Source organism: Sinocyclocheilus grahami, unplaced genomic scaffold (assembly GCF_001515645.1).
Source record: "Sinocyclocheilus grahami isolate Dianchi unplaced genomic scaffold, SAMN03320097.WGS_v1.1 scaffold54.1, whole genome shotgun sequence".
Lineage (NCBI taxonomy): Eukaryota > Metazoa > Chordata > Actinopteri > Cypriniformes > Cyprinidae > Sinocyclocheilus > Sinocyclocheilus grahami.
In genome coordinates, this window is record NW_015505233.1 from 5,643,465 (window position 1) to 5,654,179 (window position 10,715).

The 10,715-nt window shown below is 36.9% G+C and overlaps 2 protein-coding genes across 2 annotated transcripts in view; one reads left to right on the top strand and one right to left on the bottom strand.

The window, feature by feature from the left end:
* Positions 1–1,634: 1,634 nt before the first annotated feature.
* On the bottom strand, positions 1,635–5,655 carry LOC107583713 (protein FAM161A-like). The gene is made up of 4 exons (XM_016269995.1): positions 5,543–5,655; positions 5,070–5,341; positions 4,709–4,790; positions 1,635–2,667 (listed from the first exon to the last, which is right to left on the bottom strand). The coding sequence occupies exons 1-4, from the start codon at positions 5,651–5,653 to the stop codon at positions 1,792–1,794; spliced, it is 1,341 nt and encodes a 446-aa protein (XP_016125481.1). The 5' UTR covers positions 5,654–5,655; the 3' UTR covers positions 1,635–1,791.
* Positions 5,656–8,844: 3,189 nt separating this feature from the next.
* Positions 8,845–10,715, top strand: part of LOC107583559 (N-acetyllactosaminide beta-1,3-N-acetylglucosaminyltransferase 2-like) — a 30,325-nt gene continuing 28,454 nt past the window's right edge. Inside the window, exon 1 of the mRNA XM_016269826.1 lies at positions 8,845–8,972. The gene's annotated coding sequence lies outside the window, so the exon portion shown is untranslated. The remainder of the gene's footprint in view (positions 8,973–10,715) is intronic.

The following is a 10,715-nucleotide window of genomic DNA, read 5'->3' on the forward strand; positions in this document are numbered from 1 at the left end:
AATCGCAAAAAGCTGCCACATCATAAAGGTACAAAAGCTAAAAGGTACATATTTGTACCTTATTTACCCTCGAATGGTACATATGAATACCTTAAAGGTACACATTAGTACTTTTAAGTACATATTAGTAGATAAAGTGTAAAGATTAGTAACCTTAGTACTTAGTATTAGTACTGCCCCAATGATCTTTTTATTTTTTTAATGAATGGGTAAAGAAGCATTCAAGGTTTGAAAGCACTGTAAAATTATCATAAAAGTTGTACATAGAACCTTTGAAGTCATACAATAGCTTTATATGAGTTACAGACAAACTTTTAAGTTGTTACTCACTGAAAATGTTGGCATGCGTTCATAGGAGATCATAAGAGTTCATGAGGCAAAGTGTTCAATTTATGTATGAATTGTTTTGACTTAATTATCACCACAGTTAACTGAAAATTACTGATAGATTATCAGTAAATTACTTAAATCTTAGTCTGTTTCTCGCACTAAGCTATGGTATGACTTCAGAAGAGTCATATGAGGAGTCATTTGTGCCACTTTTTATGATACTTTAATGATGCTTTTGTCTTTTTTTTTTTTTTTTTTAAGATTAAAGGCTCCAATTGCAATTGCATACACTAGAATGACCAGCACGGTGCTGTATGTCCATGTTCTATAGAAGAAATGAAGTCATCACAGGTTAGAAACAACATGACAGCGAGGAAATGATGACAGAAATGCATTTTAGGGTGAACTATTCCTTTAAGTGTTCTCACTTTAAAACTGTCCTGATAATATATTTAAAGGGGTCCTATTATGCTCTTTTACAAAGTCTTGATTTTGTTTTGGGGGTGTACTAGAACAGGCTCTCATACTAGGTTGTTTGAAAAACACATTATGTTTCACATATTTTACATTATTACAACAACACCTCTCTCCCCAGTCTGGCACAAACGGCTCGAATAGTTCCTGTATCAAATGAAGGCCCGCCTTCTGAAATACGAAATGTGCTGTGATTGGTTAGCTGGGCCAGTGTGTGCTGTGATTGGCAGCACTCGGCACCTGGTCGGGAAATGTCACGCCCCTTACCATAGCCGCCTGCGAGCTTCAGTGTAAATACTGCGTAAAAATCAAATCAATTTGAGCGTGATTTAAACCCGGATGATTGTAATCACTTTTCGCCTGCCTTAGGAAAGCTAGCGTGTCTCCGACATAGTGATGATAACACTCGTTGCCTTCTCTAGTGCAGCTCAACCAGGTCTCGTCCCATTCGTCGATATCTGTGATATCACAAATCCCGGAAAATATGCGTTGTAGTCCAAATGAGTCCTTCGTTGTAGTTTTTGAAAAGTGATTTCTGTTAAATAAAATATCTCCTTTTGAATTGGACTTTGAGCTTTGTCACTTTGGAGATATTTTTTATGCTCAAACAGCAACATTACAGGCTAACTAAAGTTGAAAAAGTGAAAAAGCATAATAGGACCCCTTTAACTTAACTAAGGGAACAATAAAGATAAAGCACCGCTTACAAAGTAATGAACTTGACACCCAAAGTAATTTCAGTTATTCGATGCAATCATTTAAAATCCAGGTGAAAACGCGTTCAGTCAAGACAAGACATGTAACAGAGACTATTAAATAATAGTTTTATGAGTTTATTTATTGTTTACATTTTTTTTCTCTCTCCAAAGTAACACAATGAAAAACCAAAACAATATCTGTTTCTATCACATCCTGTAGTTATAGAGTTATAGTACTGATGATACATTTTGTATTGTAGGCTGTGGTTTATTCTATCTGTGTCAGTTTTTAAACGCTGATGTAGTCACTCTTGCAGGTGTTCAGGGGTTCCTTGCTGTGGCAGAGGCTGGTCCTGCGTAGGGGATGAAAGTAGGACCAGTCTCTGTCACTTTCTCTGTTCCTCTTTCTCTCCATCTCTTCCTCCACCTGCAGTGCAGACTTGTTCTTCCATTTCCTGAGCTTGCTGCTGCAGCGTGATATATCTGTGCTCTGTGGCCTTGAAAATTCATCATCATATTCATTTTCGGCCTCCTCTTCCTCCTGCAGTGTGTCATCCAGAATGCTAGGAGGCAGTGCTGAGCCCCTGTGATGCAGATTAACTGCCTCGTATATCTGGCAGGTTGGTGAGCTGGGCCTATATAGAGACCTCGGTACGGGTCTCGCTTTGAACGCCCTTCGTTCTGCTTTGGGAGTCAGGTTGTTTAGCTCATCCGCTAGTTTTTTCTCTCTTTTTTTTCTCTCTCTTTCAATGAAGCTAAATGGCTGTTGTGGAAGAGGTGGGGATTGGCATTGGGTGCCTTGTTTGTGTTGGTTTCCATGGTGATCCGTTTGGTTGATTTGATGCTTATTTGGGTGCTTATTGATAGTGTCATAGAAGAGCAAATAAGTGGAGGCGGGGGCTGGTTTAGCGCGAAACTTTTTGCTACATTCTTTTAGCTCGTCCAGTTCTTTCTTCAGTCTCTCATTTTCTAGCTCCATCTCAGAGCGGGTTTTCACATTGCGCCGCTTGCGATCCTCTTCACGAAGCATCATGCGAAACGGTTTGGGAATGGTTACTTTGGAATTCTGTCTCAGGCTGTCCATCCCCTGATTGGCTGCACTGTGAGATGAGTCCTGCTGAGAGTGAAGCAACTTCCTTTGCTCCTCTAAGGAGTTCTGCCGAGCCTGTTTTGAAAGAAAATCGAATTACATGTTAGATTTTTGTACTGTTCTCTGCAACTCATTGTAACAATTGCGATTCAGACTTAAATGCAGTTTTGATTTTTAAATCAGAACAATAAATGGTCAAAATAATATGTGATGTGACATTGTTTTCAGTAATGTGCAGTGCATAAATATCAAAAAAAAAAATGGTTTAGAGTTTCATGGTTTCAAGGGTTAGTTCACCCAAAAATGAAAATTCTGTCATTAATTACTCACCCTCATGTCATTCCAAACATGTGAGACCTTCGTTCTTCTTTGGAACACAAATCAAGATATTTTTGATGAAATCCGAGAGCTCTCTGACCCCGCATAGACCGCACAACAACAACTGACACGTTCAAGGCCCAGAAAGATAGTAAGGACACCGTTAAAATAGTCCATGTGACATCAGTGGTTCAACCGTCATTTTATGATGCTACGAGAATACATTTTGTGTGCAAAGAAAACAAAAACAATGACTTTCTTCAACAATTTCTTCTCTTCCGTGTCAGACTTTGACACATGTCTGATACCACGACGCATGCATGTGTATTCCTCTGCTTGTAAACAAGCAGCAGCGCATCAGTTCTACGTCAGAACGCCGGCTCCTGCGTCAGCAGCACCACATGCATGCATCGTGGCACTCTCATGATCAAGCATCAAAGACTGACACAGAAGAGAAGAATTGTTGAATAAAGTCATTTTTGTTTTCTTTACACACAAAAAGTATTCTCATAGCTTCATAAAATTATGGTTGAGCCACTGATGTCACATGAACTATATTATCAATGTCTTTACTACCTTTCTGTGCCTTGAATGTGGTAGTTTCGTTGCTGTCTATGCAGGGTCAGAAAGCTCTCGGATTTCATCAAAAATATCACTAAGGTTTGTGCTATGAAGATGAATGAAGGTCTTATGGATTTGAAACTACATGAGGGTAAGTAATTCATGACAGAATTTTCATTTTTGGGTGAACTATCCCTTTAAGAATTATAATTTAGAGCAGTGGTTCTCAACTAAGGAACCTCAGCAAATGTCCAGGGCCAAACATAAATCTTTAAAATATTTAGCTATGATAATATAATTACAATTTTAAAATAAAAATGTACCAAATTAAATTGACATAATATATTTATTAGTTTATTTATATTACAACAGAAATGCATGTCAGCTTAGATTGAAGGGACTTTGAATATTGTCTTGGACAAAGGTGGATCTTGGAGTCAAAAATGTTGAAAAATTCAGTTTCATTACTTTCAGTTTTTTTTTCCAAATTACATTATCTGCATAACATTTTGAATGACAGAAATTTAGTTAACATTAATATTATTAACATAAATTTCAGAATGTCAGTATTTATTTTGTCCCCCTTTTGCTTTAATGACAGCAATACTTGAGCTGCATGACCTCCACAAGTTTGTATAACACCTGACCTGATGATCATATTCTCCAGCATGATTTGAGGATGATCCAAAGAGGATCTTGTGCTTCAGTGGAAGCAAGATCATCTGATGATCTGTACAAAAGTGGTTCACATGATTAATATTACAAATTTGCTTATTTGATTGATTAGTGACATTAACACTCAAGAACTGTGTGGATCTCTCAACTCCTCCTACATAACCACAAAGCATCTGAAAGTAACCATGTGCTGATAATGGTATTTTCAGTGGAAACTGTCTCCGTTCTTCTTATAGACAGTACAGGGTACTAGAAAAGGCCACTGAATGTTGCTGAATAAATTTAGACTGGTGACTAATTATGACTAATTTGAGGGGTTTTGTAATGCACATATTTATAATGTATCCAGATCTGCATATATACTGAATGTGCACCATAACAACCTTAAGTAAACAAAGTACTTTTAAAGTCTGGGCTTCTCAAGTACCTAAAAACAGCTTGTTCAGTCTGATCCGCACTTTATAAACAACTTCAGTTATGTCTGTTTTCTGAGAGTTTTAAAATATTTGATGAACAAATCCTTGAGTAAGTTCAGCTCAGCTCTCCAGGTTCACTCACTGACCTTTAACTTCAGGTGAGAAACACCATTCTTCAGACGGCCCACTGAAGCCTTTCTCCCAATCTGGATGAGCTCCACCTGTTCACTAATGCAAGAGGTCAAAGGTCAGGGATCAAACACCATGTGTGTAATCTGAGGTTTTTAGATACAATTTAGTGAAGGGAGCACATTAGTTTGAATATAAACCATCAGTTTTCTAGTTTTAAGTAGTTGGATGTTGGAAAATATCATTTTTATAGTCATTTATTTAAATTTAGCCACAAAAAAATCTTCAAATGTATTATTAATGACAATGACAATTATTTAAACTTATTTTCCATGTTTTGTTTGACACATTCCTTTTTCTTTTTTTTTAATTGCAGACCTCTCTGTATCTTCTCCATTTTGTCTCCAGCAAGCAATAAGCTGTCTTTCTCTCTGATCAGGTTTGGTTTGGCTCAGGTAGACTTTTTCCAGTTCAGCTATGTTTCCCAGGTGTTCTCTCTTTAGCTCCTCTAGTTTGGTGTTGTATTGCTGTTTGGAGAACACAGGTCCCTGCAGATGAGGGACTGCACATGGCTGCCCATAGTCAAGAACAGAAAGAGAACTCAAGTCGCACGCCTCTATATTATCACCTTCTGACTGCAGCTCACACTCCTGAGAGACCAAATGCAAGCAAACTGTAAGCAAACTACTGTTCAAATTATAAATTTAAACCAAAATTACCTAAAATATTACAGTACATTATTAAAAAGTATATCAAGTGGTTCTTCCATTACAGAGTTTCTGTATCAATTCACCTGAAATGCTTAATTACGAGGTGAATTAGTCTTTTACATTGTACAGTCAGATATCTACCTCTGTGTGATGAACAATATCATTGAGAGAGCACAAATAATCCTTCTCCTCTCCAAACAGAGCCTGAAGCTCACTCGGCTGCAGCCTCTCTGTGCGCAGTATCGCGGTCATGGTCCAGGTGCTTTATTCTTCAGTACAGCACAGCTCGTGAATCTGCTTTCATGTAGCTTCAGATAAGTATTTCTCTGCTTCCTTGCGCCTCTTGATTTCGTTAGCTCCTCTCAGGTGAGGGACTGACATACTACAGTAGGTTAGGATTTCTCACCACACATTCACACATTTAGATGTGCCAATCACAGTTTATCCCTGAGGATCAGCTCCAAAGGGTCACGGTTTAGAGGCCCATGCCTGTTCACCATATGTTCCGTATATTCTTTAAACCCTGATTCACACCTTCAAATGTGATTTAAAGTGAACCGTCCCATTCTAAACCTCAAATTAGATTTAGAGCTTAACAACAATGTCAATTACAGCGTGAGTCCAGGAATGTGAAAGGGTTCAGCAGTTAAAGGTGTTTGGTGGATTTTATTTTATTTTATAACTATCACAGTTAAATATATTAAACATGATAGCACTATTGAGAACACTACAGAAGCTCATTTCCTCCTCAGTGTAAATTATGACCCTGGACCACAAAACCAGTCTCAAGTCGCATGGGTATATTTGTAACAGAAGCCAAGCCATCTCACAAGTGCAACATTATTTTTTACAATTGACTTTCTTGCAGTTGTGACTTAATATTTTGCAATTGTAAGTATATTTATTGTAACTAGGACTTAATTTCCCACAATTGTGACTTAATTTCTCATAATTATGATTCTTATTTTACAGTTGCGTCTTTATTTCTCATAACTCCAGCTTTGTTACAATATCTCACAGTTACAGTTATTGTGATGACTCAAACACTTGTTGGTCTCCATTGACTTCCATAGTAGACTGAGAAATACTATGGAAGTCAATGGGGACTATTTGATTACCAGCATTCATCAAAATATCTTCTTTTGTGTTCAACATAAGAAAGAAACTCATACAGGTTTGGAACGACATTTGACTACTTAAATGACTTTTTCTATTAAATGATGACAACATTTTCATTTTTGGGTGAACTATCCCTTTAATTTCTCATAATTGCAATTTTATATCTCATAATTGCATTTTTTTAATAATTGAGACTTTCCATCTCAATAATGTGACATGGATTATAATTGTGGCTTTATATCTCACAGTGTGACTGTTTCTTTTTTTAAACCTTGCATATAAAACTGTCTGCCTAGTGAATGCATGTGTTTGTTTGTGCTGTTAAACTCAATGTGCATGTGTTCAGGGTTAATCCGTTTACTGTAGAAACCTGTGTTCACACTCTTACAGCTAACACACACCTGACACTTCAATCTGCCAACCCATCTGCTACCACAAATAATAACAAACACATGCACACCACAAGCTAATTACTAGCCCAATTCTGGCACCCTACCATTTACTGGATAGACTTACTACTAGGATTTCTAAGTCAGGTCTCTGTTGAGAGTTTCAGATTGTCAGCAGCTCTTAAAGGTGAAAAAAACTTTCTTTACACAGCTGATCACATATTTCATATTGTCCACAAGGGGGCGTAGTTGTTCTTAAGTAGTCACACTGATGTTGTGATTTGCCAGGTGGAAGTGAGACAAAGAACACTGAACCAGAAGATAATTTGAGGTGCTGTAAGGTTTAGGGCTGTATTCCTTGTTAAATGTTGAGCTTCTTTATCGGTCAGTTATTAAATTATACATAAGTGGAAGTTTGCCTCACTTTATCTCATTTGGTCACTGCTGATGATTGAGCAGTCTATTTATTGCAGCATTATTCTTAAACACACGTGCACTTCTCATGAAGTAAACCATGTGATTATGAGCATTGTAAGGCTTGAAATTCATTTGTTTCATTCACCTTCCTTCCTCTTTCTGCACTTCCCTAAATGTGTCAAATCACACTTGCGTCAGTGTGCCCGATAATCACAAGTTCCTCACACCAGTGCTCTCATACAAATGTGTGAGAAAGTTTTCCTTTGAAGGTCATGTAATCCAGAGTACATTAGTCAATGATTTGCTTGATGCCTTACTCGAGGTCAGCTATGAATTACGGAAAGTTCCGGAATGTGTTGATAGGCTTGTGTGGCTAAAAATGTACAGACCCAGAAGAGCACTTCGCAGACACGCAGTCATTCTGAAGTCTGGTATCATAATGAGGTGACTCCTTCTCCTCCTTAAACATTGCCTGGGTGGAGCGTCACAGTTACGTCACGTGTGCTCTTGGACAAGACTGAATTTCTTGTTCTGATCTGGATATGAAAGATCCCTGTGTTCTGTAAAAGGACAGTTTGTGTAAACAAGTCTTGCTCCCACTGTAGCCAAACATGCATGAATGCGTATGTTTAACTTGGAAGTGCGAGTGTGTCAGTGGAGAGTCAAGATCACGCTCTCTGCTATAAATGTGTGGGGTCAGAAAGCACTGAAAAAACACTTTATTAATCAGCATTTCTGTGTTGTATGTCAGTAAAAATATAAAAAAATTCTTAAAACGTGTACATGATATATAAAAAAGTTCCATAATATAACATGTTTTCAGGATTATTTTAATCGAGATATTTTTAAGCTTATTAACTTTTAATTTAGATAACTAGATTTACTTATATAAACAAATATATTTAATGTTATTTTTCATACATTTTTTTTATTGTTTTAAGAAAAACCTTACTAAGCATTGTAATTTATACTTAAAACAGAAAAGTTTTTATTTTAGTTTTTCCGTTTTCATTTTTATCGTAGTTTTAGTAGTTATTGTGCTTTGTCATTTTATTATATTTTGGTACTTCAGATTAAACTCATTTGATTTCAGTTAGTTGGAAAGGCAACATTTCTCATTTTTATGTTTTTAATCTATTATTTATATTTTATTTTATTTCAGCCTTATTTTATTATTATATATTATTAACAAAGAACAAAAATGTTTAATAGTTTTACTAAACTGTTCTTATTCCCAGTCCCCATTATTTTTCATTATTGAAAAGGTTAGACATGTTTCTAAAATTATACTATTTTCTAAGAAAGAAAGCCATATCATTTACAGTTCTGTAAGGGAAAGTAAATAATGACAGAATTTTAATTTTCTGAACTATTCCTTTATTTCCAGATATGATCTCTGATTATTATCATATGCACAATTTCTTTTTTAGAGGATTTAATATTTGTACTGGAAAACAGGACTAAAATGCTTGTGATTTTTTTTTTTCTCCTGTTATTTCCCCTGTAACCACAGAAAAGAACACCCTGCTCATGCTGCATGCTTGAGGTTCAACAGAATTCTCCTTCCTGTTCTGTTCAAAACCACATCAAGGGGAAATGTACAAGGAATCTGCAAGAACAGAAACCGAAAGAGGAGTTGAGCCCAGGTATATCTTGATTCGTTCTCTGTCTCACACACTTTCATTTATGTTGTATTTTTATCTTTCTTCTCTCACTCTTTTCTTGTTCCTCTCTCGCATACACAGTCGTGTCTTCCTTCAGATTGCCATCTAAATGTGGTCTTTCTCTGGCCTTGTTTTCTTGTTTCAGTGTATTTTCACTTTATATTTTCATTAAAAAAAATCTCTTCTCATGGTTTGACTTATGCTGTTGGCTATGAAAAACCGACTTCACATAATTGTGTAATTGTGTTCTGGGGTAATTTTGTCCGGTTACTCTAAGAACACAGGCTGCCTTTATTTTCCAGATTTAATCAGCGCTCTAGATCTCAGAAGGGCCTTCTCTTTTCTCCTCTCTCTCTCCTTGATATTTTCCACACTGCTTCATTTTCTGAGGTGCATACTGAGAAACAATTCTTGTCCATTCCTCTGTGATTCCATTGAGAGGAGACTCTGAAGAGAGTTTGCTCTCTGACCTTCAGGTGTGTGTAGTTTAGGCACTGTTGGTTCCATAAATAGTGGCTTGCATTGCTGGCTTTCTGGATATCTTGTGTAGCAAGCATTTGAGAACAAGTCAAGCCTGGTCAAGAGCCTGTGAAGAGCTTTCAGCTGGCTGAGAGTGAGATCAAGGCCTGAAGACTTTTGCCTTTTATGGCTGGAGAGAAGACTCTGGACAAAGTAAACCGTGAGTGAACTACTGCGCTCCTTCCTCTTCCTCTCTCTCTTTGTCTATGGAACATTACGAATCTTCCAGGCCTGTGTTTACATGTCTGCTGGAAGTTAAAAGGGCTTATATTTATGTGCTCGCTCTCGTTTTCCAGTATAGAGATCATGTCACACAGGAGATGAGATGGAAGACAGAAAGCAGAAGGGAGGTGCTGTGTAAAGTTCATTGTTCACCTATAAAATCAGCTAACCTATCAGAAATCCTTTTGTTGTCTTATGTTCTTTAGGGATTTGGTGCAGAAATCCCTTTGTGTATGGTGTAGACTTGGGTTGTTAGGATTCAGGGATGTCCTGTTTATTTATAGGGCAGTCATCAGATCACTTTCCTTCATAAAACATATGATCTGAATCTTGTAGGCGTGCTCATTATGAAATATTTGAATAGCCTCATTTTTTTAATGACCTAATTTTAAACATAATGCCTTTCTTAGGACTGTTTAATATGTCAGCTTGGTCTCAGATGTTTCTAATAAATCCTTAAAATCTAGATAAATTTCACAATTATTTACAAAGAAGGAGAACAGTTCAGACATTGCGTGAATCAGAGGTAAAAGACGATATAAATACTGTTAAGTTTCTTGCACAGACCGATGATTTTGTGTCTTTACACATCAATGTATCATCACGAGCCGCAGGGTTTAATTTGGTTTTGTTTGTGTATGTTTTTTTTTTACTCTCAAAGCCGTGATTCCCATTCCCCTCCATTATATGACTGGCAACGGTTTGTGTTAAAAATCTTCGTTTGTGTTCTACTGAAGAAACAAAGTCACCTACATCTTGGATGCCCTGGAGGTAAGCAGATAAACATAAAATTTTCATTTTTGTGAAAATGAAACTATCGCTTTAAGACTAGTTTTGTGGTCCAGGGTCACATATGGCAAGTATGCATTACACAAAATGAATGTTGCTTTTTTAAGATTTTTTTTTGGCATTTTTGCCTTTTTACTAGGATAGGAAAGTATATGACTCAGGAAGCAAAGTGGGGGAGAGGGAGGGGGGGGGGGG